The sequence below is a fragment of the Protomyctophum bolini genome (genome assembly GCF_963924005.1).
Source record: "Protomyctophum bolini genome assembly, chromosome: 9".
NCBI lineage: Eukaryota > Metazoa > Chordata > Actinopteri > Myctophiformes > Myctophidae > Protomyctophum > Protomyctophum bolini.
Window position 1 is genome coordinate 39,647,332 of NC_137870.1, and position 26,835 is coordinate 39,674,166.

Consider the following 26,835-nt stretch of genomic DNA (forward strand, 5'->3'; position numbering starts at 1 on the left):
TATAGAAAGTCTCCTGGATAATGGTGGAGGAAGGAGGAAGCGTTATGATTCACAGTCCCTATCCAGTAGCTCTCTGTATGGACTTAAGCGTTACATAAGCAGCTTTGAAGATAACATAATAAGCGTGATTGTCATCATATACAGCTGTGCAAGACAATGACACTGTGACATGATGTATTACAACTATAGCTTCCTTCTCCAAACTGGGGTTTGCTTTAATTATTACACGCCTCTGCTACATGGAAGGGGGTCGCTTCTTTTTTGAGGGGCGCCTATGCACAGCTTTGTGTATACCGGTATATATCTGTTTGAGCACGGAATGTGTTTACAGCACGGAATGTGATGATTCGGTTGACTGAGCACGGCATGATGATGATGTACGTCATACATCATCACTTGTGTAAAGTGAGGGGCACTCTTATCATCATACATTGTATGATGATAAGAGTGCCCCTCACTTTACACAAGTGCTGGACGCAAATCGCTAATCTAACGGAGCAGAGAGAGAGAGAGAGAGAGAGAGAGAGAGAGAGAGAGAGAGAGAGAGGGGGGGGAGTTGCACCACTTGGTTCACACAGGTGTGATTTTTTCATAAATTAGAGCAATTAGCAGATCCACAAGCTCCAAGCGTGATGCCAAGCCACTCGTTTTGAGCTTTGTAGATCTGCTATACTTTTGCTACTTTTGCTTTTCTTGAATTTGAATACTGAAAAGTAACAGTTTTGGACATAATGTGGTTTGTACCTGACAGAGACGATATATAATGACAAATATGGTACAATTGGTGAAAAAGAAGGCGCCACTCAGACAATGTCTTAGTTTAATATAACAGGGCCTAAATTATCTGAGCTGCTCCAGTGCCTTCTTTTTCGCACATTACCTGTCCTGCTTCTGAGATGCACCAGACTGGCCTGCTATAGCCTGGAGAGGCGCGGTTGGAACTCCCTTCTACATGGTACAATTGGTATAACGACTAAGATATGTATAAACTTTGCATAATATGAAGTTTTATCATGATTAAGAATATAATATATTTGAGTATGTATTATAAGAACGTAATAGGTTTATAATGACTGAGATAGTAGTATGAAAGAACAGGTAAGTTATACTGCTATAGCTGGCAACTGAACATCACAAACTACAGAGTGGAGGATGTGTTCATCAAGGCCTGTACAGTATAGTATGTGTAACTATGTATTAGTACTGTATGTACAGTACGTGTATAGTTCTCGTGTTAAATATGATAATAGTTCAATGTCAAGTTGTCCCTCTCCGCCACTTATGTAACCAATGCTTATGTAATCCCGAATACAATTCTGATCCTGTTCCTCACCCTGCCCGTCTTATATAAACTACCTTGACAGACAGACAGACAGACAGACAGACAGACAGACATCCTCACCACCACCTTATAGGCAACTAGAATACCCAGCACCTCTTTCAACACATCTCTAAGAAAGTAAATGATAGTTAGTGAACCAGTGGTTCTCATACTTTTTCAAGTCAAGGACCCCCAGAAGATTTGTGTTTGAAAAGTATTCAATTAACAATTTCCAAATATCTTCGATATTTCTTCAAACTTTTTCAAAAATAGCAGGTGAACTAAGATCTCAGTGCAGCATGAAGTGACACATGTGAGCTTGCACAGATCTGCTATTTTTTAATAGCCAACATTTAAATGGATAACATGTTGAAATGAGGTTTCCTGACAGCAACAATCGAGGTGTGTACTTGTATTTATATACACAGTATGTTGTGTGTTTCTGTTGTGTATTGTGTAGCAGTGTGTGTGCTCCTACATGCTGGAGGAGGCCAGGTTTGTGTCTTGGTGTTTGAGATTTCCATCCAGGGCCAGACCTCTCCTGTCCTTGTTTAGAGCCAGCAGAGGGCGCAGTGTGTAGTCTTTCTTCATACTGGCTCCACTGGGGACACGGTCACTGTGTGTGGCCAGGAAGAGAGTCCTTACTGGTTATTAATTATAACCCAGTTATATTTTCATATCAATGGTCCATTATTTATTCTGCATTTGAGCCACAGATCACCATTTGATGAGATTTAGCCTCTCAGACTCAAAATGTAATATGTTGTTATCATTAGATCTATAAAGGGTCTATTTGGTTACCAACTCTTCCATCATTTAGCTGGGGACCACCTGGGACCTCCTCAAGGACCTCTGGTTGAACCATGGGTTAAACAGCTTCATAATATTATGGTCTAGCTAGTAGCTATCTATCTTCACCTGCAGTCATGCACATCATATTCAGGTGCTGGGATGGTCTAAACGCCCCACTAGCACCATCTAGAGGCCAGGATGCTCTTTACACCCAACAGACTCACTAATGGGGCTACGATTTGTAAAATTTTAAATTACAATAATGGCAGCATTTGGGGCATTGAGATAATTGGGTAATGAACAATCCTGTCTGGAGCAAACCTCATAAGTCCATTTTGTAGGTTTTGATTTTATTCCATAAATCAGTGCTATTGAACAACCTTTACATCTGTGTGTTGTTTCGAAAATAACTAATGGAAAGTAGTAAAAAACCTCTTAACTCCATTGGACCATCAAACTGTCTGATAAAGCAGCTAACTCCACCACCTCTCTCCTTCTCATGCAAGTAATTGACAATATCTAAAGTCACAACACCAACTTTGATGAGGCAGTATTGCATCGTTTAAAATATTTCCTTAAAACGTATATATATTTAATTTCCTTCGACGACACTTAACTATTTAACTATCTCTGTGTCCACAAACTGTCCTACACAAACATTACATTCAGATTGACACAAAGAATGGAGAATTTTACGTAAGTCATGATGATGTACGATGATAAGAGCGCCCCTCACTTCACACGGATGTGATTTTTTTTACTGTTTGATGATTTCCTTTTTTTGTACATCATGTAATGTTCTAACAGTTCTGATTAATTGAAAATGGAGGACATTTATGTAAACAAGTCTTCTATCCTCAAGTAACAGTTTTTGTATTGACCTGTAATTCCGTTTGAAATGTACTGTACCATAGTGTACTGTACCATAGTGTACTGTACCATAGTGCATACTATTATTTTTTACTACTGTGAAATAAAATGTTCAATCGATCCACCAAGCGCGGTTTCACATTTTAAATTACGCACACCCACGTGGCCTTTGTTGTGGCTCGCTCATTGGACGATGAGTATCGCCCCGCCCACGTGACTAACCTATATGCAAATAACACATGACGTAGTTGTTCTGCGACATTCCCGGAAGTGTACCATTTGAGCCAAAATGGACGTGAAGTCGAATCAGGCAACAGAAGGAGCTGATGTTGGATAAAACAGAAGCTTTACTGACTTTTATTCTACACGTTTCTCTCCAATAAGACGTGGTGGTCATACAGCACAGCAGCGCGAGAACACTTTGTTTAGATGGTGTGAGTTGGAAGGTGTTTATTCTTTATTCTCTCTTTGGGGCGTTGCGACTTTAGCTTTAGCATGCTAGGCTAACGTAGCATGTCAAGTCACGGCTCGTGTTGTTTTCGCCTGTGTTTGTCAGTAGCCAAATAGTAAACAAACACTGCTAATTAAGCCTATACTTGCTGATTCGTTACTACGACGGTCTCGCCTGCTGACAAGGACGGCTTGTTTGTGTAGACACGTTCTTGTCGGCAAAAGTCACCGTAGTAAAGGTGACGTTATAGACTGCGATCTCTCGGTATTGAGAGAGAAAAACAAGTGTAGCGTGAACGAATCAATATCAATACACGTGCAATAGGCGTGAAACTCTTTAGGATGAGCAGTCTTCTACTATGGCAGATGAATACCGTGCCACAGAACTACGTTGCGAGTCCATAGTGGAAAAGCAGGATCGTTATATGTAGCTGTCTTACTATATGGCTCTGGGGCCCAGAGCCAGTAAGACGTCTACATATAAACGAGCCAGCTACAATAAACTACCTTAGGCAGTTTATTTTTTCCACCGGCAAATTTTGTTGTAGTGTAGGCTATAGATTTATCCTAGGAAAAAAATGTATAGACGCACACTCGTAGTTGCCAATGCCAAAGGTCTATTGTGCACACTGGACAGAGACGAGATAGATAGATATAAAGTAAAAGTCAGACTCGATAAAGTACATCTATGATAGTCTTACTCTTGATCCAAGGCTAATTTCCTTGGCGTATGTTGTGTATATATTGTGTTCTAATGTTGTCCAAAATGACACTATGTTTTCCTGAGATTGATAAACTATAGGGTTGAAAACAGATTATTTAATATCACTAAACAAAATGACACAAACCATGACACGTTTCAACATCTAACGTTTCAGTTCCATGTCCAATGAACTGTGGAGAAATCGGTTCATATTTAGAATTTGCACGGGGGGGTGTTTTTACATACTAGTCATAGTGGGTTATCACATGTCATGCTGTTGCATGTTTTTCATTAGGTGGCCATGGAGCGGCGTGTGGAATGTACTTGGAAAAGACATATTGCCGAGCAGCTGAAACAGAGAGACAGAGTTCAGCGACACACCTTTGAAGAAATCATCCACCAATGTTCGTATATCTCACACAACAAGCTAACTTTGACCACCGAACTACAACATGACGTCACGAGCCGCGGTGAAAAGCAAGTCACCGCTACAGCCTTTCTCTCTGTTTTTACTCACCACCGCTCAACGTTATTTCAGCTCCGGTGGTCAGCTCGCCACCGGAGCGGTGGTCACCTCACCACCGAAAATCCAGACTATGAATAGGCCTTAACACACACTGGTCTATTCTAGAACGGGAGCATAATTCCACTCCTGATTTACTATGTTCCTTCCTAAAGCGCCACAACTGTGATTATTCTTTCCTCCTTTCTACAATCGAGTATTGCTAGTTCACTACCTGAGGTGTATTCGGATAGATCATTATTAGTTGAGACAGTAGGACAGCTGAGAGGGAGACTGTGTAAGAGAGATGGACAATAAGACAACCTGTAGAGAGACAGTGCAACCAACAGACAGTAGCATAGCGGAAAGACAGACAGTAGGAAAGTTGAGAGGGACACGTGTATGAGAGACAGCTAGTAGGCCATGAAAGATGGAGACGGTGTAGGAAAGACCGGTCAGTGAGATAATGTTCTGGCAGTGCATATGGTTTCTTGCCAACATTTGGACGTACCGTAATGTCGTTTTGCAGGGAGTGCATCACTGCAGCATGGTCTGAAATGCTGACTGCCATTTGGCCGAGTAATGCTGCAGAGACTGTAGTCAATGGAGCTTGTTGGCTGTTCCTGTTTCAACCAGAACCATGCTATTATCTAGTAGAGCAAGACAAAGGATTGCTTGATTGCATTTTGATTTAATTTGTAACAATGGGACAATATTGGCAGTTTACCACAGCGAAAAATACCCAACTTTCTACACCAGTTGGCACCGTCTCGATCATTTTATGCTAGAGTTTAAGCTTGGCTGAGAAGGAAACCTTACTTGAATTGTTGCTCAAAGTGTCAGGCTTCAGTGTGTATCTTCATATCGCTAAGTGACAGATAAGTGATTCTGACCCGCCTCAAACTGGGAATGCCCCCATGATTGTCGAAAGGGGCGTTTCCAACCCAAACCCCCCCCCCTGTAGTGTAAGTCCAGCTTTAATCAATGAAATCAGCTGTTCTCAATCAGTGAAATCAGCTGGTGTCAGTCTGTTTGGAAGGAAAACTTGAACAGTTGTCCACAACTTATGACTTGGCATCACTACATTTCAATGCATTCATTCCTTTTACGTGTGTTGTTTCTACAGACAACCGTCTGTTGGAGAAGTCGGACCTCCAGACTGTTTTGTCAGAGCGCTACCAGACAGATAAATATGACGCCCAGAGGGGACATGAAACCAGGTAAGAGTAGAACCACTCTAGAAGAGTCTGTCATCTTCACTGATCATTCACTGACTTTAGGTTTTGATTCAAGCTTTCCTTGTTTTGGAGCATAGTCGTGAGCACTTTAAACTCATTATTTTCATTTTGGTTGTAGAAGATGGGAGGGTGATTTGTGCTTGGTTGCGCACTAGGAGCAATTACCATGGAGCATGCACCAACAATTGTCAATCTACAGGTTCACAGTCACAACGCATCGCAGGAAGCAATGTGTTGAGCTTGTAGAATGCCTATTTTCTGTGCGTGACGGTAACGCACACCAGACTTCAGGTGCAGGTTTAATTTGGCCCTCCGTACTGCAGATAATGGGAAACATGTTTCTTCCTAACAGCTGCAATGTTGTAAAATGCACTGGGCTTAATATAATTGATACAGATCAATTCAAATGTTCTTAGCTTGTGAAACTCCTCAAATAAAAGCGAACCTGGTTGGTTTCTCATCCAGTCAGTGATGAGTCATAAAAAAGGGAGAAGAAACATCTGCACACTGGTTTGTTAGAGCTCCGCAAGAGACTTACTTTAGTAAGGCAAAAATGTTTTGACCCTCTAGGTCTAGGACCTAGAGGAAGAGGTCTTCATCAGGCAAATAACAGTGAGTCATGCCATCAGCACGTTGTTTAAAGGAGACATCACAATTTTAGTCGTTACTAAATCTTTGGGCCTCCCCTCTGGCTGTCTTGATAACTACAAGATGTTAACCTTGGATTATTTAACTGTTCCTGTTTAAAAAAATGTATATATTAATGAAAGTTTTGACCTGATTCCGACAAATTGCTCATCGACGGAGGCTCCTATCGAAGCCACTCATTCTCCTATGTAGAAATGAGCGGTCAAAATGAAGCCAAGAGAGTCTTTCACCGACGGTCGCTGGTCTGTTCTCAAGTAACTGTTTCAGCAACATTAAGGTGAAGAACACTTTTAAATGTATGAGTGGAACAAACTCCCATTGCAGTTAGAACTGCAGATTCATCAAACTCCCATTGCAGTTAGAAACTGCAGGTTCATCAAACTCCCATTGCAGTTAGAACTGCAGGTTCACTGCCAATTTTCCACTGTAATCTGAAGACTTGCCTCTTTAGACGCCAATTTATTTGGCCCGTAGTAGCACTTGCCGTAGTCTTGATGACCGTGCATGCTTATGCAAAGGTTAAAATAATAATTTGGATAGCATGTTATGTTGATCGTAGCCAGGTTAATTTGTTGACCAACTTGACCTGGTATTGGAGTTAACTTGTTATAGTTTAAATCATTAAATGTACAGACTATTTTGTATTTTTTGACTGTTTGGAGTAGACTGCTGATTCTTGGCTTACCTCACTGCATGAAAATAGATTGTAGGAATTTAGGAAGGCATTCAACAGGCTGACCCCTTTTCATCCATTGCCTATAATCCCAGATGACTATCTATGCTTTTGATGTATTGCCACGTGTTTACTGTAAATCTCTCTGGATTAAGAGTCTTCTAAATGCCTACATGGATTAATCTGATCTTCATTGACTTGTTGAACCTGGTACTATGAAGCTAGACGATAAATTTCCCACCATCCTACTCTACAGCCCTGTAGTGTATGGTGACTCGGCTCATGGACCCAATGAATGCACAATGAATACATGTATTAAAAACAAGTAGTCTACTATTCCAATGAATGAGAAGTGGCATGGAATATTGCTGCGATTGCATTCTGGTTGTTAAAAGTGAAGTAATGTGTAGAACGATCACATGGCTGGAAACTTGAACAGCAGACGGCAGTCAGTCTCCAGGACGTCAGAGTAATTATAAAATTGTGGAGGCATTTGAATGGAATCTATTATATTCCACGTGAGAGTTGTCTTGTGAAATTCTAGAAAGAATATGTGATCTTAGCCTATTAAAAGTGGGAAATCTGAGATGGGTTCAAACTTAAAATAACAGCATAGACCTATTTTAAATATCTATGGCTCACAGCGTATCACTTATTGTGCTGCGTACTTGTACATGAAAGTTTTTGAAAAATTGGGGGATCTACCGTCAAATGCATATCATTCTCGTGGTCCTTGGCACAAACGTTTGAGGACTACTTTAGAAGGCATTTGTAAAATCAGCCTCAGGTCTTAATGGGTTAAAATTACTGTCCTTCTTCACTCATCCCCACCCAGCCGGATACTTTAAAGCAAATGCAATGTGCTCGTTATGGAAATGTCAGTCATTGTAACGTTTTTCGATCTAGCTTACAACTCTATACAAGTTGCAAATACCAGAAAATATTGACCGTGCTTGTCCTGCCAAGTCATGCCTGTCCTGGTCAGTACTACAAAGCCTTTATTTCCTTTGGTCGCGCAGAGCAACATCCTCTGTGTGTGTGTGTGTGTTTGTGTGTGTGTGTGTGTGTGTGTGTGTGTGTGTGTGTGTGTGTACGTACTACTAGTGTGGGGTCAGACCCGGGCAGGAACGAGCTTCTGCAGCAGGAAATGTCACAGATGAGAATTAAACATCAAGAGGAACTGACCGAGTTGCACAAGAAAAGAGGAGAGGTCAGAATTGTCTCTTTCTGTGTGTCTGTCTGTGCCTCTGTCGTATAGTACAGCACTATCAATCTGGTGTATTGCAACATATATTGTGTTTTATGCAGTAGCTTTAAGAGCAATCCAACTGTAAACCTTGTATAGCGTCAGTGCTCTCGGCCGTGCGTTGTCCTCTATTGCACTTGGACCACTGCCAATCTGTGGTGTTAAAAGGAACGTTTCCACATTATTTTGTGGCGTTAATCTCGGAATACCTAAACATGTAATAGCCACTCGCACCTCCTGGCACATTTTGCCAGTCAGATGAGGTGTTCTATGTTTACATGATGAAGCATGAGGAGGTGTTAATGTTTGATGTCCCTGTGTTCCAGTTGGCATCCAGTGTAATAGAGCTCAACAACCAAATCCAACTGAAGGACAAGGAGATCCAGAGCAATGAAGCCAAGTTAGTACGCAAGCACACACACACAGGCTGACATGCACGATCACAATCAAATATGTTGTCCGAAAGAACCTGTTTCGGTATTATAATCGACACTGTTGACACAAGAAGATGAGGTGTTTGAGTATGCAAAGTTGCAAACACTAGACTTGTGTTGGTTTTACACGTCTCCTGTTGTGGTTTCCAACCCTTTTCATATCAAGGCCCACTATATATTCTGCATTTGAGACACGGACCACCATTTGATGAGTTTTAGGCCTTGCAGACCCCAAACTAAAGAATATGTCCACATTTCCATGCTGTATTGATGTTGGTACCATAGAAGAGATGACAGGCAAACGTTGATCAAAATAACTCGTCTATTGTGTAGACTTTTTGTAAGTTAAGTAATGCAAATGTTTAACAATAATTTTAATTTTGGAGATGGACCCAAAGGGATCGGTAAGGGTCCATTTTAGGGATGTACCGATGGCACATTTTGGCCGATGTCTATATGATCTCATTCTGTATTAAAATAATATAATGTGGCCAATCTGGAAAAAGGCTTATAAACAATGAATTTTAAAAAAGCAATGCCTCTTTATTACAAAACTAGGGATGCACCGTTATTGAAATGTTGACTCTTTTTCTTTTTCTTTTTAAATAAACTTTATTCAAAGAGTGTGAGCATGGCATCATATGCAAGTTTCACAAAAAAGAAAATACAACTTTTTATATTTATATATATATATATACACACCCTATTTATATTTTCTCCCACAACTCCCTTCCCAATCCTCCCCATCCTGGAAGCTTAAAATAACTATCATTAGCATCATTATTGTCATTGCAATTTTAAATGATGTCTGTTTGTGTGTTTAGGATGTTGGAGTACCAGCAGCAGATTGCTAGTCTAGAAGGAGAATGTAAAGAATTGAGGAATTGCCTTCAGGTAACTATAATTGACGGCATACCAAAAGATAATTATACTGAGGACTTGCCTTCAGATCGGTTATCTGCCGATACACTCGAAATGACACTAGCCGTGATTGCACCTGTAAGGTCAGTGATGAACAGTAAAAGGTCTGATTACCCACAAAATCCCCTCCCGCCTGCCTCTGGCTCCCAGCAGCCCCTGCTCTCTTTACCCAGCATGCTCAAGTGGTGCAGTGCTGGTCCCGGGGGGCTGCTGACATAACAGGATGTGACATCACAGTGTGAGACAGTTACGAGACCTTACTGGATCCGAGTGATGACTGACATCCAACACAACCAATCGGCAAGGAGTGTCGGGCGGTGTGTGCGAGGGGCTTAGGGAATATGATCCCAAGTTTTCAATCTGAGACCGAACAAAAACCATGAATGAAAATATGCTTTACATAGGTTTATAGAATCGGTGTTCAGTCGTGTGTCTGTGTGTGTCCGTCCCCAGGAAGCCCACGATGGAGAGGTGAACTACTTTCTGGCCTCGACAGCCCATACATCCAAACAGAAAAGTCCTATCTGATTGTATTAATTAAACAACGTTAAACTCACTTTGCCACTCGATTTTCCATTGACATTATGCATGCGCATACCCTCTATTGGGATCGGTCCCAATTTATTTTTATCAGAGCACCTTAAGTATAAACGTACAACAAACAAAGTTACATAAATACTTACCCTTATACCCTATGAAATTGCACAACAGAACAGACGCATCATTATTTGAATATATGACTTGTGTATATCTAGCTGTGGTTTTAGAGAGGCTGTTGTCTTTGGATCCTGCAACCTTTCCCTTCAATGGCCATTGTCTTAACCCCTTTAGGACTAAGGCAGATTTAAAGAAAATCCTTTTCTGAAAATGTTTAAACATTACAAAAATGTTATGTGCTAATACTGTACATGGCAACAAGAATCGCGAAAGGGGGTTCCGTCCGAAGGGGTTCCCGTCCTGAATGGGTTTTTAAATGCATGTCATGTTTATTCAGGACCTGGAGCGAGCCAACCAGACCCTGAAGGATGAATACGACGCCCTCCAGATCACCTTCAGCGCCCTGGAGGAGAAGCTGAGGAGAACAACGGATGACAACCAGGAGCTGGTGTCCAGGTGGATGGCGGAGAAGGCTCAGGAGGCCAACAAACTGAACGCTGAGAACGAGAAGGACACCAGGTACTACGCACGCATGTCCCATTAAAAAAAAAAAAAAGGGTGGCACCTCAAAAAACATGAACCTATGAGGTCAGTGATGAACGTTGAAAGGTCTGATTACCCACAAAATCCCCTCCCGCCTGCCTCTGGCTCCCAGCAGCCCCTGCTCTCTTTACCCAGCATGCTCTAGTGGTGCAGTGCTGGTCCCCGGGGGGGCTGCTGACATAACGGGATGTGACATCACAGTGTGAGACAGTTAAGAGACCATACTGGATCCGAGTGATGACTGACATCCAACACAACCAATCGGCAAGGAGTGTCGGGCGGTGTGTGCGAGGGGCTTAGGGAATATGATCCCAAGTTTTCAATCTGAGACCAAAACCCATGAATGAAAATATGCTTTTCATAGGTTTTATAGAATCTGTGTTCAGTCGTGTGTCTGTGTGTGTGTGTGTGGTCCTTGTCATGAAACGGTACCTTAAGTTGTAAATATATATATATGAGAGAATGTTGTTATTGTGCTACTTCAGACGCAGACAAGCCAAACTTCAGAAGGATCTTGCTGATGCTGCCAAAGAACCTCTGCCCATCGACCAGTGAGTCCAGCTTTTTCTATGGTTAACAGTGGTTCAAAGTATTACTGACTGACATCAGATTATTGAGTCATCCCGATTTTTGGGAGGCATAGACCACCCTTTCCCGACGTTTTGACCAATACTTTTTTAAAGTGTATAAGCTTTAATCTAATTAATTCACTTAATCTTTTTTTTTTCAACTTAAATTTTATTCATTTTTCATGAACAGAAATGACATACAAGGACATACAGAAAGCAAAAAGACAAACAATCGAACATTACAATATGTGTTGCCAACTCGGTAAATAAAAAGTAAAAACAGTAGATAAATGCTATAAATGCTTGTAGGAGATCACACAGACAGGATAATAATAAAATGAAAACATTATGTGAGCGTACATACACACACACACACACACACACACACACACACACACACACACACTCACACGCATACACCCCCACACACTCACAATTCACTTAATCTTTAAGTGTATAATCGTTTTAATTGATAACCATTAAAGGTTCAAATGAATATATTGGTTATGAGATTTGAAAATGTACAAGGTTCTGGTGGTGATGTATATTGGGCGGTTATGTAACTTGGATAGCATTTTATGTAGATTTTGCACTCTATAGTATATATGCATAGTTTCATTATATAGATAGTCCACTGTTATGTTCTTAGCTTAACGTATGATTCGTATTACCATGTTTCTGTTCTTGCTCACTGTAAATCGCTCTGGATTAGGAGCGTCTGCTAAATGTCTAAATTGTGATGCCACTTTGTTTCCTGTTCTCAGGGACGATGACATCGAGGTCCTGGCAGAAGACGGTGGGAAACCGACAGGGGAGGCGTCGCCCAACAGACCTCTCAGCAGAACCTCCAGGTCAGGATATGGATCTCTTTGAGTCTAATGCACTCACTGGTTCTTAACCCATTCTGACCGGGCACCCATTTTGGTGTTAGCATCATGTTATGCTTTAGCTATTGAAAAATAGCAGATCTACAAGCTCATAGCGCGCCACCGAGTGGCGCGCTACGAGCTTGTAGGTCTGCTATTTTTTTGAAAAATCGAAGAGCGACTGACATTTTTTAGAATCTGATCTCAGGTCAGAATGGGTCAATCAGACCAGTGTGTGTGTCCAGTGGAAACCTCGTATGAATCTGATCTCAGGTCAGAATGGGTTAACTATGTGGCATTCATTGACCCCCAGGGGGTTCCACGTGATCCCTACAGCTCTGTAACTCACAGTATACAGAATCCAAATGGTTCCATTTGTACTCTTGAGTTAGATTAGTGTCCCAGAGATAAAGATGCGTATCAAATGCATACTGTATCAAACTGTCAAGATATACCATGTCCGCCATGGATGTGTATTCATTCATTCTTATTGGCGCCTTGTCATTTGATCTCTTCTCGTCATGCTGATTTAAGTTCTTGCTTTATTTTCCTGTGGAGAGTGTTGACACCCCCCGGCCTAGTTGATGCTACCCGAGTTAAGGCATATCTCGACTTCCTGCTTTTCAACTGTGCATTGAGTTCAGTGCTATGTTCATATAGATATGTACCTGTTTCAGTCTTAACATTTTAGTCCACAAAGCTGGAAAATGTTCAAAACAAAATGGCTGCAAGGTGCAGACGTCTTGACAAAAGAACCCCAGGTAAAAATGTGCCACATTGACCAGGTTTTGAAATGGAGGCAGTCTCTATGGACTCGATATGCTGACCGTTTTGTGGTGTTTTTTTTTATTTAGTAAACGGATGTCTCAGACTCCTCCCAGCGGCCTACTAGACTCCATCTCCAACATGTTTGGGTATGTAAGTCAAACTGTTTTCTCACCGTCTGTCCAATCTGTCTGTGCACCTGTCTGACTTTCTATCCGTCTGTGTCTACCTACCTGTCTGTCTGCAGCGTGTCAGATTGTGTTCAGCCTGGACTCGTCCCACCACACTACAGGTGAACATGTCTGTGTGAGGAAATACTAGGCCATTATATAACTCCACTAGACATATCGTTTCTGTCGAGCACAAACCTCTTATCTCCATATTTATCCCCCCTTCGTAAATTAACGGCCCTACTTGATCATACTACAGCGTCACACACGAGCATCAAAAGTAGCAGATCCACAAGCTCAAAAATTGAGCTTGTAGATCTGCTATTTGTTTTTCTCTTGAATTTGGAATCCTGAAAAGTAACTGTTTTGGACATGAGGTTTCACGTGATGGAGACGATATAGCAGATGGTAGCAAGATAGATTCATTGTAAGAGTAGGGCTTGGGCCATATTAATAATATTAATATGGACACAATCAAATACCTATGTGTAATATTAATGATATTATCATATAGTAATACATAATTTTACAGGACTTAAAGCCAGTGTATTAAAACTTAACAGAATATTATTTAATTTCTGACATGTTGCAGTGGACATTCACTAACCCGCCTACACTACATACATTTAACTCCTTTGCCCCCAGGTTTTAACAATAAAACACAATCGGCAAACTTTGGTACAGGTAGGCTCATATTGATGCAGATATGAGCTGAATAACATAGCCTGATCTTTTTGTTGTTATGCATTCCCCTTATTGTGCCTGGGGAAACTAACGCATCATTACAAACAAACAAAAATATCATAACACTTAAAAAAAAAAAACAGATTTATTAAATGGATAAACATTGGCCACAATCAACTTTATTAGTTAAGTATGCAGGTGTTTTGTGCCAGCTCAGTTTTCAGGGGAAAAAAAGATTGGGGGGGTGGGGTAATTAAACTGTAACGAAACTTTATGTACATTAATTCAGACATGAGGTGCAAAAATGGGAGTCAACAAAGCGAGTGGATAGAAAATATGTTTTTTTTACTGAAAAAAAAAAAAACATGGAGCAAAGATGACTTAATGGGAAAGGAACACTTCCACAGTTCTATTGTAAAAATAGCGTTTGGGAACTGACGACCGAGTGGTTTTGGCGAGTACAATTACATAGGCTCTGATGCAGACTGACGTTTGATTCCCGAGCCCAGAAGCTGCACACAGAATGAAATGGATTCAGTAATCATGTTAAAGTCGTTACTAGCTGTCCGCACGCATGTTCCATGTGTGGGAATGAATGATGTGCTTACCCGTCCGTCTCTGCAGCCGGCGAGGGGCCAACTCGTTCAGCACGTCGCCAGAAAGCGCGGAGACGCCGTCGGGAGGCTGTGCAGACGTCCGCCTCCCCTCCACCGCCCTGCACGTGTTTGTAAGTACCCCCGTTCCCTGTCTTTTAACTTGTTTCATTTTACTGCCAGGAATATTTAACCAAAATAAGCCAAAGCTGGACATAGGAGGCGCTATCGCACCTCAAAAAACATGCACCTGTAAGGTCAGTGATGAACAGTAAAAGGTCTGATTACCCACAAAATCCCCTCTCACCTGCCTCTGGCTCCCAGCAGCCCCCTGCTCTCTTTACCCAGCATGCTCAAGTGGTGCAGTGCTGGTCCCGGGGAGGCTGCTGACATAACGGGATGTGACATCACAGTGTGAGACAGTTACGAGACCTTACTGGATCCGAGTGATGACTGACATCCAACACAACCAATCGGCAAGGAGTGTCGGGCGGTGTGTGCGAGGGGCTTAGGGAATATGATCCCAAGTTTTCAATCTGAGACCGAACAAAAACCATGAATGAAAAATATGCTTTACATAGGTTTATAGAATCGGTGTTCAGTCGTGTGTCTGTGTGTGTGTGTGTGTCCGTCCCCAGGAAGCCCACGATGGAGAGGTGAATGCAGTGCGGTTCAGCCCAAACTCCCGTCTCCTGGCAACCGGCGGGATGGACAGGCGGGTCAAACTGTGGGAGGTGGTGCAAGGTAGCCAATCTACAAAACGCCTCTCATCACTGGATGCTGTCCTCACTTATTGTGTCAAAAGTTGAAGCAAATGTCTTCATTGAGGGGTGCTCGCTGTGGTAAAGTAAAGTGTCTGCCCAGCACCACGGAGGTTGTTACTTTGAATCCACTGTGGTGCATCTGGATTTCTGTAGGAACACAATGGCCAATATGGACACACGCCATTTTGGAAAGAACATGGCCCCTTCCTTACCTTAGGTGTTACCGCTGATACTAATGAAGGCTCTGTTCCATTCTGTTCAAACAGAGTCAGGGTGCTGCTATTGTGTATGTTGGCTCACTGGAAACACTCTGCTACACCAGTAGGTCTCAAGTGTCCTTGAGTGGGTTCCAAATGGCCCAGTACGGGTCTGTAACTCTGAGTATTATGGGGTTTAGCCGGGCAGTGACTGGGGAAGGTGATAATGGTCACTGCATGTATTCCTATGGGCTGGGACGGCACCTGTTGGGCGACCAGGAGTACAGGTGCTATGTCCTCCCAGTGGGGGCTCCTCACTGATCAGTAGGATACAACAGACCGATGTGTGGGGAGGAATCAATTGGCATATATTGACTAAATTGGGGAGAAAAAGGGGTAATAAGCTATAAAATAATCAGACCCGTCTAAAGTGAGTCGTACTTTACTGTACTGTGCTGTGCTGTACAAGCCCTCCTCCCTGTTAGGCTGTGCAACAGTGACACTTGGTGGTGAAGGCTATTTTCGTGCTCGGACAGACAGACTCGGGGACACACATAGCTGTCTATAAGAGTTGTTGCACCACTCAAACAAAATAGACGTGTTAATTGAGCTGAGCGCCATTAAGTTATTTGGTATGTGTGGTTTGCGTCTCACCAACAACCCTTTTAGTACAGACATTATGCTGCTCAATGGCACAAAATGACCCTTGAAAACAGCGTAGCAACTTTTACACTGGCATCTCAATTTTGGGCATGTGATTGATTATACTCATTGAGTATTATTTTTAATTGTATTCCCAGTCTCAGGGCAGTCACTCTTTCCCACAAGGCCGAGTACAGACGACAACTCGATGTCAGAATTGTAGAGCAAATGTGTTCCATAAAGAACCTCCTTGGCGTTGAGACGGACTGAGAGCTAGCCAGAAAGACTAGGGATGTTAACAATAGATTGAATATCCATTTCAAATTAAACTATTACATTCTGCACTTTTGCTCATCGGCACCTAAACCGTTGATTATCGCAAGCAAAAGCCTACATTATCTGGAAGGACGTACGTAGCTGTGTACGTTAACGCTCATCAATTGGTCGATGAACGATCGATAAGGCAAACCATTGGTTAATGTTTTGATTTGACAATGTGCACACCTAGGCTCCTGAGCTAGCCTGGCGGCGTGCCGCGGGTTCGACTCCCGATCCAGACGGCCTTTGCCGTGTGTCTTCCCCCCCCCCCATTTCTCTCCCCATTCAGTCTACTTTCAACCTATCAATAAAAGGCCAAAAAAACATCTTAAAAAAAGAAAACATTTGCATACCATTACCTAGACATGTTCTTGCTTCTACTGAAGGTCAGTGATGAACAGTAAAAGGTCTGATTACCCACACAATCCCCTCCCGCCTGCCTCTGGCTCCCAGCAGCCCCTGCTCTCTTTACCCAGCATGCTCAAGTGGTGCAGTGCTGGTCCCGGGGGGCTGCTGACATAACGGGATGTGACATCACAGTGTGAGACAGTTAAGAGACCTTACTGGATCCGAGTGATGACTGACATCCAACACAACCAATCGGCAAGGAGTGTCGGGCGGTGTGTGCGAGGGGCTTAGGGAATATGATCCCAAGTTTTCAATCTGAGACCTTGAACACTGTAAAAAGCACCATTCGTTTTAGCTTCTCATGGACATTTGAAGGATCTTTTCATTCACATGGTTTTGACTGTTGGTGTATGTTCTGTGTGTGTGTGTGTGTGTGTGTGTGTGTGTGTGTGTGCGTGCAGGTCGCTGTGAACCCAAAGGATCTCTGACGGGCAGCAATGCTGGAATCACCAGCATCGAGTTTGACAGCGCTGTAAGTTGATACATTGGCTGTTATGACGGGCGTGTCTGTATCCATTAGGATGACCGACGGGGATATAAAGTGTACGTTGACATGGGATGCGGTGTTGAGTCACAATGTGTTTGACCTTTCCTGACAGGGTACGTACCTGCTGGCAGCCTCTAATGACTTTGCCAGTCGTATCTGGACTGTGGACGACTTCAGGCTGAGGGTGAGTACAAATGAAACGCTGAACACACTCGTTAAAATAACTGTCGCACCTGAATAAACCTTTTTATAACCCATTCCTGATGTAAACCGATTTAAACGTCATTGTACAAACTAGGGACGGGGTCTTAACTCGCTGTGTATACAAATTGACTGTGCTGCTCTAGCAGAGTGACACACACGCTTGTGTAAGCGAATGCATTATTTTAAAACATTTGTTTAGTTCCGTTAGTGGTGTAATTTTCCTATCTGTCTTTTATGTGCACCCATTATTTTAATATACAGACTGTAATGTTGCATCAAGGAGTCCTGTAAGTCCATGCATCAAATCCCTGAAGAGTGAAGACCATGCATTAATTAGGAGATATCAGTCGCCGCGAGCAGAAGCTTGTGTTTTCAATGAGGGTTTGATGAATAAAATGGGCTTATATAGAAGGGTTCTTGTCTGAGCAAATTAATATTGAATCAAGCTACTGTGCGGGGCACATAAAAATCAGAGTAGACTTGAAAATGACCCCAGAACTAATTTTAAAAGTGAAACCCTAACCCACCGTTCAGTGATTACTGAAATGTGGACGGAACCATATAACGACCTAATATCCGAAGCAGCCCAACTGAGGCCTCGAACAGCCAGTTTCAGACCGTTTGGTTTTCTTGTTGGCAATGTGAGGGAATCTAAACCTGCAGCAGATGGTCAGTGATGTTTATGTAAAAGGTCTGAGGCCTGCATCCCTGCCACAGCTCCAGCAGCCCCTGCTCTTTACCCAGCATGCTCTAGTGATGCAGCGCTGGTACCCAGGGGCTGCAGACATTATTTACAGGATGTGAATAATGCCAGGAGTTGCAGACCGTTGGCTCTTTGGCTTGCTACATATCCCACATATAACCAATCAGGATGCTGGGCGGGGCATGGCTAATGATCTCACCTTGATACTGAGACCTCTTGACTGTATAAATCAGTGACCTCTGATTGTAGTTTATATCAGTGACCTCTGATTGTAGTTTATCAGTCACCCCCCCCCCCCCCCCCCCCCTCTGAGAGTCAGTCACAAATGGGTTGATGTGGGTCCATTTGGTTCTAAATCAATCATTTAGCCGGGGACCTCCTGGGACCCCCAACACATCCCTTCTGATTGTAGTTGAAATGAACACAAATGATTCATAGGATAACACATTAAAGCTATGCTGCAATGCTTATTTTAACCCATTTAGGCCTGACCTCGAAATTAATAAAAAACCTTCTAAATCCTCCAGTTTTCTGAAATAAATATTTTCACGATTTTTCAAAAATAGCAGACCTACAAGCTCGTGGTGCGCTACGAGCTTGTAGGTCTGCTATTTTTCAATAGCTAAATTATAACGTAATGTTTAAAACACAAAGGGGTTCCCGCTCAAAATGGGTTAACCAAACGTTACTTAACAGTGTTATATTAGAAGGCAGCATAGGTCAAAGTGTGTGTGTGTGTGTGTGTGTGTGTGTGTGTGTGTGTGTGTGTGTGTGTGTGTGTGTGTGTGTACGTATGTCCCCTCCAGCACACGCTGACGGGTCACAGTGGGAAGGTCCTCTCGGCTCGTTTCCTATTGGACAACGCTCGCATCGTCTCCGGGAGCTACGACAGGACGCTCAAACTATGGGACCTCCGCAGCAAAGTCTGTACGTGATGTTTGCATTGTTCACTGTGCATTGAGAGACATTTAAGTTTCTTAATCAAATGAACCATAGCATCCCTAATCTTCTGGGCATGTCATGATAGGTTAACATTCTGTAAAAATGGCAAGGGCCAAGGAGGATAAACCCCTGGGGACCAAGTATTTGAAATGTAAACAAAGTCCTGCAGCTTCCATTCAGTATTTAAGTCGTAGTGCTACGTTATGGCCGGGTCCAAGTGGCACCAGCATCCGCATCTCATTGTAAATAGAATATCTAAACGCGTGAATCTTTTTACAATGACGTTATTTTTCAGAAAGGACGCCATTGAGGGTTAAAATGTGTCTTAATGCTTCCAACTCCAGTAGAATTATTAATGTTTTGTACAAGTGTCCATGACAACAAAAATATATGATGTGGAGACAAAGACTATTATTATCATTATTATTGAAGGTGGCAACAGGTCCATTTGCTCTGTAAAATATTTCGGGGGCATATTTAGACTGTGCAGCCTTGAGTATTTTGAATCTAGTTTGCATTAATGAGGATTTAGTTGACACAATAAAATAAAATGGCGATAGTATTCCATGTGGGGCGGGGCAGACAGCCTGTCACAGCCAGATTTGGGAGAGCAGCGCAGCTTTGTTGTTGCGAGGAAAGTGGTAAAATGAGACTTTCGTGGTTGTTTTCGTCTCAGATTTAGTCCGATGGAGCGTCACAGTATAACTCTACATGGGGACACAAAAGTAGGACCCGGAATGAATCTCAGGAGGGGGCGCTCACGTCACAGCTAAAATACTGAATGGTTGTGGTGTGTGTGTGCAAGCTAGGCACAGTCCTAACAGAATGTGTGTTCTAATCTGCAGTCGGTCAAAAGTGTCACAAGTTTGGCTTCACAACTATTCTTTTTGCTTATTGGTTCAAATATGTTTTCGATTAATCCAAATCGAGAAGCCTGTTTCTTTCAAGTGACATTTGAAGATGGTGAGCAGGGGCGCTAGCCCATCCTATGCACAGCTTTGTTGTGAGCATGGAATGTGATGTATGATGTAGCGAGAAGACAAAGATTACAAACGCCAAGGTCCTATCAGGAAACGGGTACAGAGAACTGATGGGAGACACATTCATCACATGAAAAGGTTATTATAACTGTACCATATGGTACTGTTGTCACTGTACAATGTCTGTCCAGGCAATATGTGTGATTGGTTACGTCTGTTTTCCAGGTATGAAGACAGTGTTTGCTGGTTCCAGCTGCAACGATATCGTCTGCACTGAGCAGTGTGTCATGAGCGGCCATTTTGACAAGAAAATCCGTTTCTGGGACATAAGGTGAGACCTTGCCTGTCTTTCCTACTGTCTATCTACAGACTGTCTGTCTCCTACAGTCTATCCTATACTAGTTCTCTATCCCACTCAGCTGTCCTGTCTCTCCTGTCGTCCTCAGAAAACTTTGTAGACACACTTGCTACAGTGTCATGTTTGTTGCTTGGTTAATATCTTTGAAGCTACAGTAATCTGTGAATCTTGGTAGTTTCTTCCGCTCTGCAAGCAAGAATAATGATAAAGAAACACGTTTTAGTAAATCTCCACAGAAATGGGGAGAGCAGTCCAATCATAAATACTCTTACATTAAAATATAAATGTTGGCAGGAAAATCTTTGAACTCAAGTGTCTGTGAGTAAGACCATATGAGTTTGAGAAAATGTTGAGTTGTGTCGTGGATTAATGTTCACCACTTGTCATGCACCGAAAATGGTCAATCTGCAAGCTCACAACACGTGTTGTGAGCTTGTACATCTATTTTCATATGTTATTTTAAGATGAGAGTTTTTTTTTAGATCGGCCAGTTTCAGACAGTTTGGTTTTCTTGTTGGGAATGTGAGAGAATCTAAACCTGCAGCAGATGGTCAGTGATGTTTACGTAAAAGGTCTGAGGCCTGCATCCCTGCCACAGCTCCAGCAGCCCCTGCTCTTTACCCAGCATGCTCTAGTGATGCAGCGCTGGTACCCAGGGGCTGCAGACATTATTTACAGGATGTGAATAATGCCAGTAGTTGCAGACCGTTGGCTCTTTGGCTTGCTACATATCCCACATATGACCAATCAGGATGCTGGGCGGGGCATGGCTAATGATCTCACCTTGATACTGAGACCTCTTGACTGTATAAATCAGTGACCTCTGATTGTAGTTCATATCATTGACCTCTCGTTGTAGTTTACTAGAATTTTGCGCCCGCTTCACGACATGTCCACAGCTTTTGGCCCTTTTCATTGGCTAGTTGGCGACCTGTTCACATCTTTTGCCGCTTTTCATTGGCGACCAACTTGACAATTGTAATAATAGATATCAGTGACCTCTGATTGTAGTTCATATCAGTCACCTCATTATAGGTTAAATCTGTTAAATCTTTTTAAATTTGAGCGACCCCCCCCCCCTCTGAGAGTCAGTCACAAATGGGTTGATGTGGGTCCATTTGGTTCTAAAATCAATCATTTAGCCGGGGGCCTCCTGGGACCCCCTCAACAAACTACTTTTATTTTAAGATGAGAGTTCTTTTTTGTGTGTGTGTGTGTATGCAGAGCGGAGAGTATAGTCAGAGAGCTGGAGATGCAGGGCAGGGTGACGTCGCTGGACCTGAACCACGACAGAACGGAGCTGCTGAGCTGCTCCAGAGACGACCAGCTCAAGATCATCGACCTGAGAACCAACGCCATCAGACAGACCTTCAGGTTAGGAACGCATTTTCATACCGCCTCAACAAAATGTTCTTCACGCTTTCAACATATCGTTGCTGTCGGGCAGAAACCTCTTGTAAATGGTAAATGTTGCATTTATATAGAACAATTTTTTTTAAATCCAAAGTGCCTTTCATAGATTGTGTGTCACACACACACACACACACTGATGGCGGAGGAAACCATGCAAGTCACCAACCTGCACAAAGGGGTTCAGCGTCTTGCTCAAGGACACTTTGACAATCGACGCTACCTCTGATGGGAAACCCCTGTAAATCAACGCCCTACTTGATCATACTACAGCATCACGGGGTGCATACTTAGTTTAGACTAGTCATTGGTTAGACATGGGTTAAGGTTAGGTTTAGGTGTGCTCCCCCCCCGTGGGAGGTTAGGTTTAGGGTGAGGGTTTGAGATAGATTGTAGTTGTAGGACTAATGACTGGTCTAACCAATGACTAGTCTAAACCAAATACTGTCTAAACTAGTACTGCATCACACAAAAGTATTGCTACTTTTGAATTTGAATCCTGAAAAAGCAGCAGTTTTGGACATGAGGTTTCCACCCGACAGACATGTTGTTGTGGTTCAGACTGTTTTATAGATTTTCTTGAGAGAAAATGCTATTTTTTTTATAGATTTTTCTCGAGATGTGAAAATGCAATTTTTGTATTATCTGTGTGTGCAGTGCGCAGGGTTTCAAGTGTGGTGCAGATTGGACCAGAGTAACATTCAGGTGAGTGAAAGTCCCTCCTTTGACGTTTCTCTGAATAACATTAAATTGTTGATCCAAATATTTGTCCCTGGTCCATGAAAGTATTGATCCTAACCGATGTGTTTCTCTCATCCTGGATCAGTCCCGACGGCTGCTACGTGGCGGCAGGTTCTGCTGATGGAACCCTGTATGTGTGGAACGTTCTCACTGGGAAGGTGGACAGAACCCTGGACAAGAACCACAGGTGAACACGACCACCATACTACACTATCCGTGGTTCCTTTTCATGTCAAGGACCCCAAATTTACATTTAAAATCACTGTTAATTTAACTCTGAGTGGTGTACATTTTCCATTTGTACGCTCTGTGTTACAGACCCATAAGGGTCCATTTGGTTCATAACTACTCTCTTAACTAAACTCTAATTTAGCTAGGGACCACCTGGAACTCCATGGAGTACCCCTAGGGGTCCCCGCACCCCACTTTAAGAACCAATGCACTATATCGCAACACTACAGGACTACACAATACCAGTTTTCATCTACACTACTCAACAGAGTAGCCTTTAGAGACACAAGGCGACTACAAATGTCACGCCCCCAAATGAGACGGCGGCCCCACTTCAAGGTCCGTTAGAACGGTGTACTGCAGCTGTCAATGCAATCCCTATGAGAGGCATCATAAAATACCCTAATTTCACTGGTTCACTTTTTGTGTTCTAATAAAGTGTCCAATATGTTTGCCTTTTCAATGTCACATACCTGCCATCTCAATATACAACCCACAATGTAACTAGAATATACTCCCATCAGTGTGTCAAAAGTGCTAGCATTGTAAATCTCAAGTTAAAAGCAGTGCCTCCTGTTGGACAGAAATGTTGTTCAGGTGCCAGAGAAAAAGGACAAATAAAATGAGCGGTCCCACGTCTCGCGTACGTTAATTTAAAAAGAAAAAAACGCAATATTACGTTCTGGCACACGTTCTGCTTGCTAAAAACGTAACCAAACGTTTTTGACAGAGTTAAAGTGGTCGCACGGTATATACGTCACGGTCACATCCCTCGAGGTTTTCAATACCCAGATATATTTGTTGTGTTTCGTTTTATATGCTATGTATTTGTGGAACATTATCCAAACGGCATCTTACAAGACAAATTATTAATACTTTACTAGGTAGTTGAAAATGTCAGGATATGTCACTCCTCCATTTAGCTGGTTTATTTTCCAACTATTCAGCCAAGTTAATTATACAAGTTGACAAAAAAACACACCGTCGGAGCTCCACGGTAGGTAGAGCATATAAGCCCATGACATACGTGTTCAAAATATGAATGAACAAAGTCAGTCGGGATCGGGATTTATTATCGAGGATTCCACTCTTCAAAGTCGGCGCTCGTAGCCTTGTAAAGGCAGTGACATCCCTTAAATGCGACAGGTTCCCTGGCTGCCGTTTCTCCCCTCTGCACTGTTAACATTTTGGGTAACTCATTCAAGTGGTAAATTAAATGTGAAATACATCCTCTACTGAGAAAACGTCAATATATATGTTGACAAAGACACTTCAGTTAATTTCATATTATTTTAAAAGTAGGCTAACTACAGTTGAATTTCTATGGGCTGGCCTGCAGTACACCGTTCTAATGTACCAGAAGTGGGCCCGCTGTCTCATTTGTAGACCCTGTGTGTCTGTAAGAGTTTAAAAACCGTATTGACAGGAACGGGCAGAGGAGAAAACGCTAGTGCCTTTTGTTGAGATTCTGAATTCTTAACTACCCTCGATTCCCCATCTCTCAAAGTTAATCTAGTTACTGTGATTAGTCCAGGGCTAAGCAAGTACTGTATGACCTATTATTTTGTGAAAAAACGCTTATTTGACTTAAAAAATATAATATTATTTGGCCTTTCTGCCCTGGCATTTTTCCTTTGTGCCCTCAAAGGCCAAGAAGTGGCCTTGCCTCTAAAATGAAGAAATCACAGTAAATGCCAGTTTGTGATGTGATGTTTTGGTGTCTTCCAGCTCGGCCATCAACTCTGTGTCCTGGTCACCGTCGGGAACCTACGTGGTGAGTGTGGAGAAGGGGAGCAAGGGTGTCCTCTGGTCTGACATGTGATTGGAACACTCCTGGAGCGCCCCCTCCTGGTCTGTACAGACGCAGCGGCGCACCAGAGGGGTCCGTTACGGAGGCGGGACTCGTCTGTATGTCGGAGCCTGGGGGCCCGTGTCCGTACCCTCCCTGATAGTTGTTGTTGCCATGGATACAGAACAAAGACAAGATGGCGGACGGCTCTCACTTGAACCCAAAAGTGTGTGTGTTGTATGTGCTGCATTGTGTGTTGAATGTACAGTTGTGTGTGTGTGTGTGTGTGTGTGTGTACGTATGTTGAATGTACAGCATTGTTTAATGAATTATTTTGCCGTGGCTCTCAAACATTTTAATTTCAAGGACCTTCCCCCCCCCCCCCCCCCCCTCCCCATTACACTGAGATTGTACAAAAGGACTATTTGTACACAGTCCGAGTTACAGACATATTGGAGTCCATTTGGAACCCCCTTCAAGGAACCTTTGGTGTCCATGGACCACACTTTGAGAACCATTGTTCGATTGACAACAGCCAACAGCACCTTTTCAACACAACACCTGTTTTCTCCTGATGCCACAAGGGGCCATTTTATTTTATCGGCTCTGGTTTACTTGTCTGGGTTTTTCGTAGAAGCAGGGGTTCAAAGCGGTGCCGGTTGAAGACTAGCAGGATGGATAGAAAAAAAAGAATAGATGCCTCATTGGCTGCTGCAGTTCATTGGAGCGACGTGAGGGCGGAACTCAAGGGCCTACTGGCCAATCACGGTGTCTTTTTCGGGACTTGTCTGTCCCGAACGTCCGCTCTGACGCCGCATATACCTTGTGACCAGTGCTTCTGTGAAGCACTAGTCTCATGTTGCCAGACTGTTGCCACCTCGCAATAGTTTTTCTGGCTGTGCGAGACTAGTGAATCACCAACACGGGAGCTTGGCCTCACTTTTGCACATATACGCTCCAGAGCCGAAGGAGGCGTCTACCTTTTTTATGTCTATGGGAAGACATGCCACAAGGACAGACTGTCCCTCCCCCACCCCACCACCGTGGCATGAAGACAGGAGTTGAGTGAAACTATATAAAATGTATGATGTCTAGAAAGAGAAAATATCAGTTGACATCGGGGGGGAACAAACCCCGACTCCAAGGCTGTGGTGTTTTGTTGCTGTCGTTAATTTAAACCGAGCTGCGATAGGCTTTTAAAATGAATTCTGTCTACTGTGTTTGTTTTTTCATGGATTATGAGGGTTCAGGTTGTACTTAAAAGCTGCACTACGTAACTTTACTGTTTTGTACCACTGAGCCTAATAGAGCCTTCCTCCTTGCTCAGGGGAGAAACTGTTTGACCTTCAGTTCAAAGGGTCAAACATTTTAAAGAAACGGGGTTGCGTTGGGTCAGAAGTTGTCTAACCTAGACACGGGATCTAAATGTCTCGATGGAAGAGCAGGGAGACCAAAATGCAGCCAACCCCAATTGTAATGCTATATTGTGTTAATGTACTGTACCCTACAGATTGGACAAAATAAAATGTTATTCCCAAAGAAAAAAGTACATAATACCGCTTTAAACACTGTCCCTATACTGGGGGGAACATTCGCCAACGATAGCTGACCTACAAGCTCAGCGCATGCACATGTGAGCTTGTAGGTACTATTTTTTAATTTGTTTTGTTGGAGGGGGGGGGGGGGCAAGTGTAGAGCCATGGGGGACCCCGGTCAACTAATTGTAAAGGACTTGTATCTGGTATACGTTTAGCCCTTTTTGTATGCTTTGGAAAATGGTTGGCAATATTGTTTATGATTGAACATCACAAACGACATGACAAGAATGAAAGTAGCTGTGCGCTCTAGAGAGAGCCTATAGTTTATAGCCTCGTAAAATGCCATGTGGATATCATGTGACGGCTACATCTTTTTGTGGACAGAAGTGAGCATTAAAGCCTGATTTATACTTTCATTAGTATATGAAAGTATATGGTGCGTGACATTGGTGCACAACTAAGTATACACTGTGCACTG

The 26,835-nt window shown here is 42.8% G+C and overlaps 1 protein-coding gene across 3 annotated transcripts; it reads left to right on the plus strand.

The window, feature by feature from the left end:
* The first annotated feature begins 3,266 nt into the window (after positions 1 to 3,266).
* Positions 3,267 to 26,360, plus strand: atg16l1 (ATG16 autophagy related 16-like 1). Of its 3 annotated transcripts, none has more exons than XM_080771707.1 (21): positions 3,267 to 3,429; positions 4,432 to 4,540; positions 5,765 to 5,858; positions 8,302 to 8,407; positions 8,770 to 8,843; positions 9,702 to 9,771; positions 10,793 to 10,974; positions 11,484 to 11,549; positions 12,332 to 12,418; positions 13,288 to 13,347; positions 13,446 to 13,490; positions 14,677 to 14,779; positions 15,284 to 15,389; positions 17,376 to 17,446; positions 17,574 to 17,645; positions 19,175 to 19,295; positions 20,516 to 20,621; positions 21,873 to 22,022; positions 22,716 to 22,763; positions 22,885 to 22,986; positions 24,759 to 26,360. In XM_080771707.1, exons 2-21 carry the CDS (start codon positions 4,438 to 4,440, stop codon positions 24,850 to 24,852), a joined length of 1,860 nt encoding a protein of 619 aa, XP_080627833.1. In that variant the 5' UTR covers positions 3,267 to 3,429; positions 4,432 to 4,437; the 3' UTR covers positions 24,853 to 26,360. The 3 variants fall into 3 exon arrangements, with proteins under 3 accessions (XP_080627833.1, XP_080627834.1, XP_080627835.1); XM_080771708.1 differs by having other exon boundaries at positions 3,267 to 3,417; XM_080771709.1 differs by lacking the exon at positions 13,446 to 13,490.
* Positions 26,361 to 26,835: the final 475 nt, after the last annotated feature.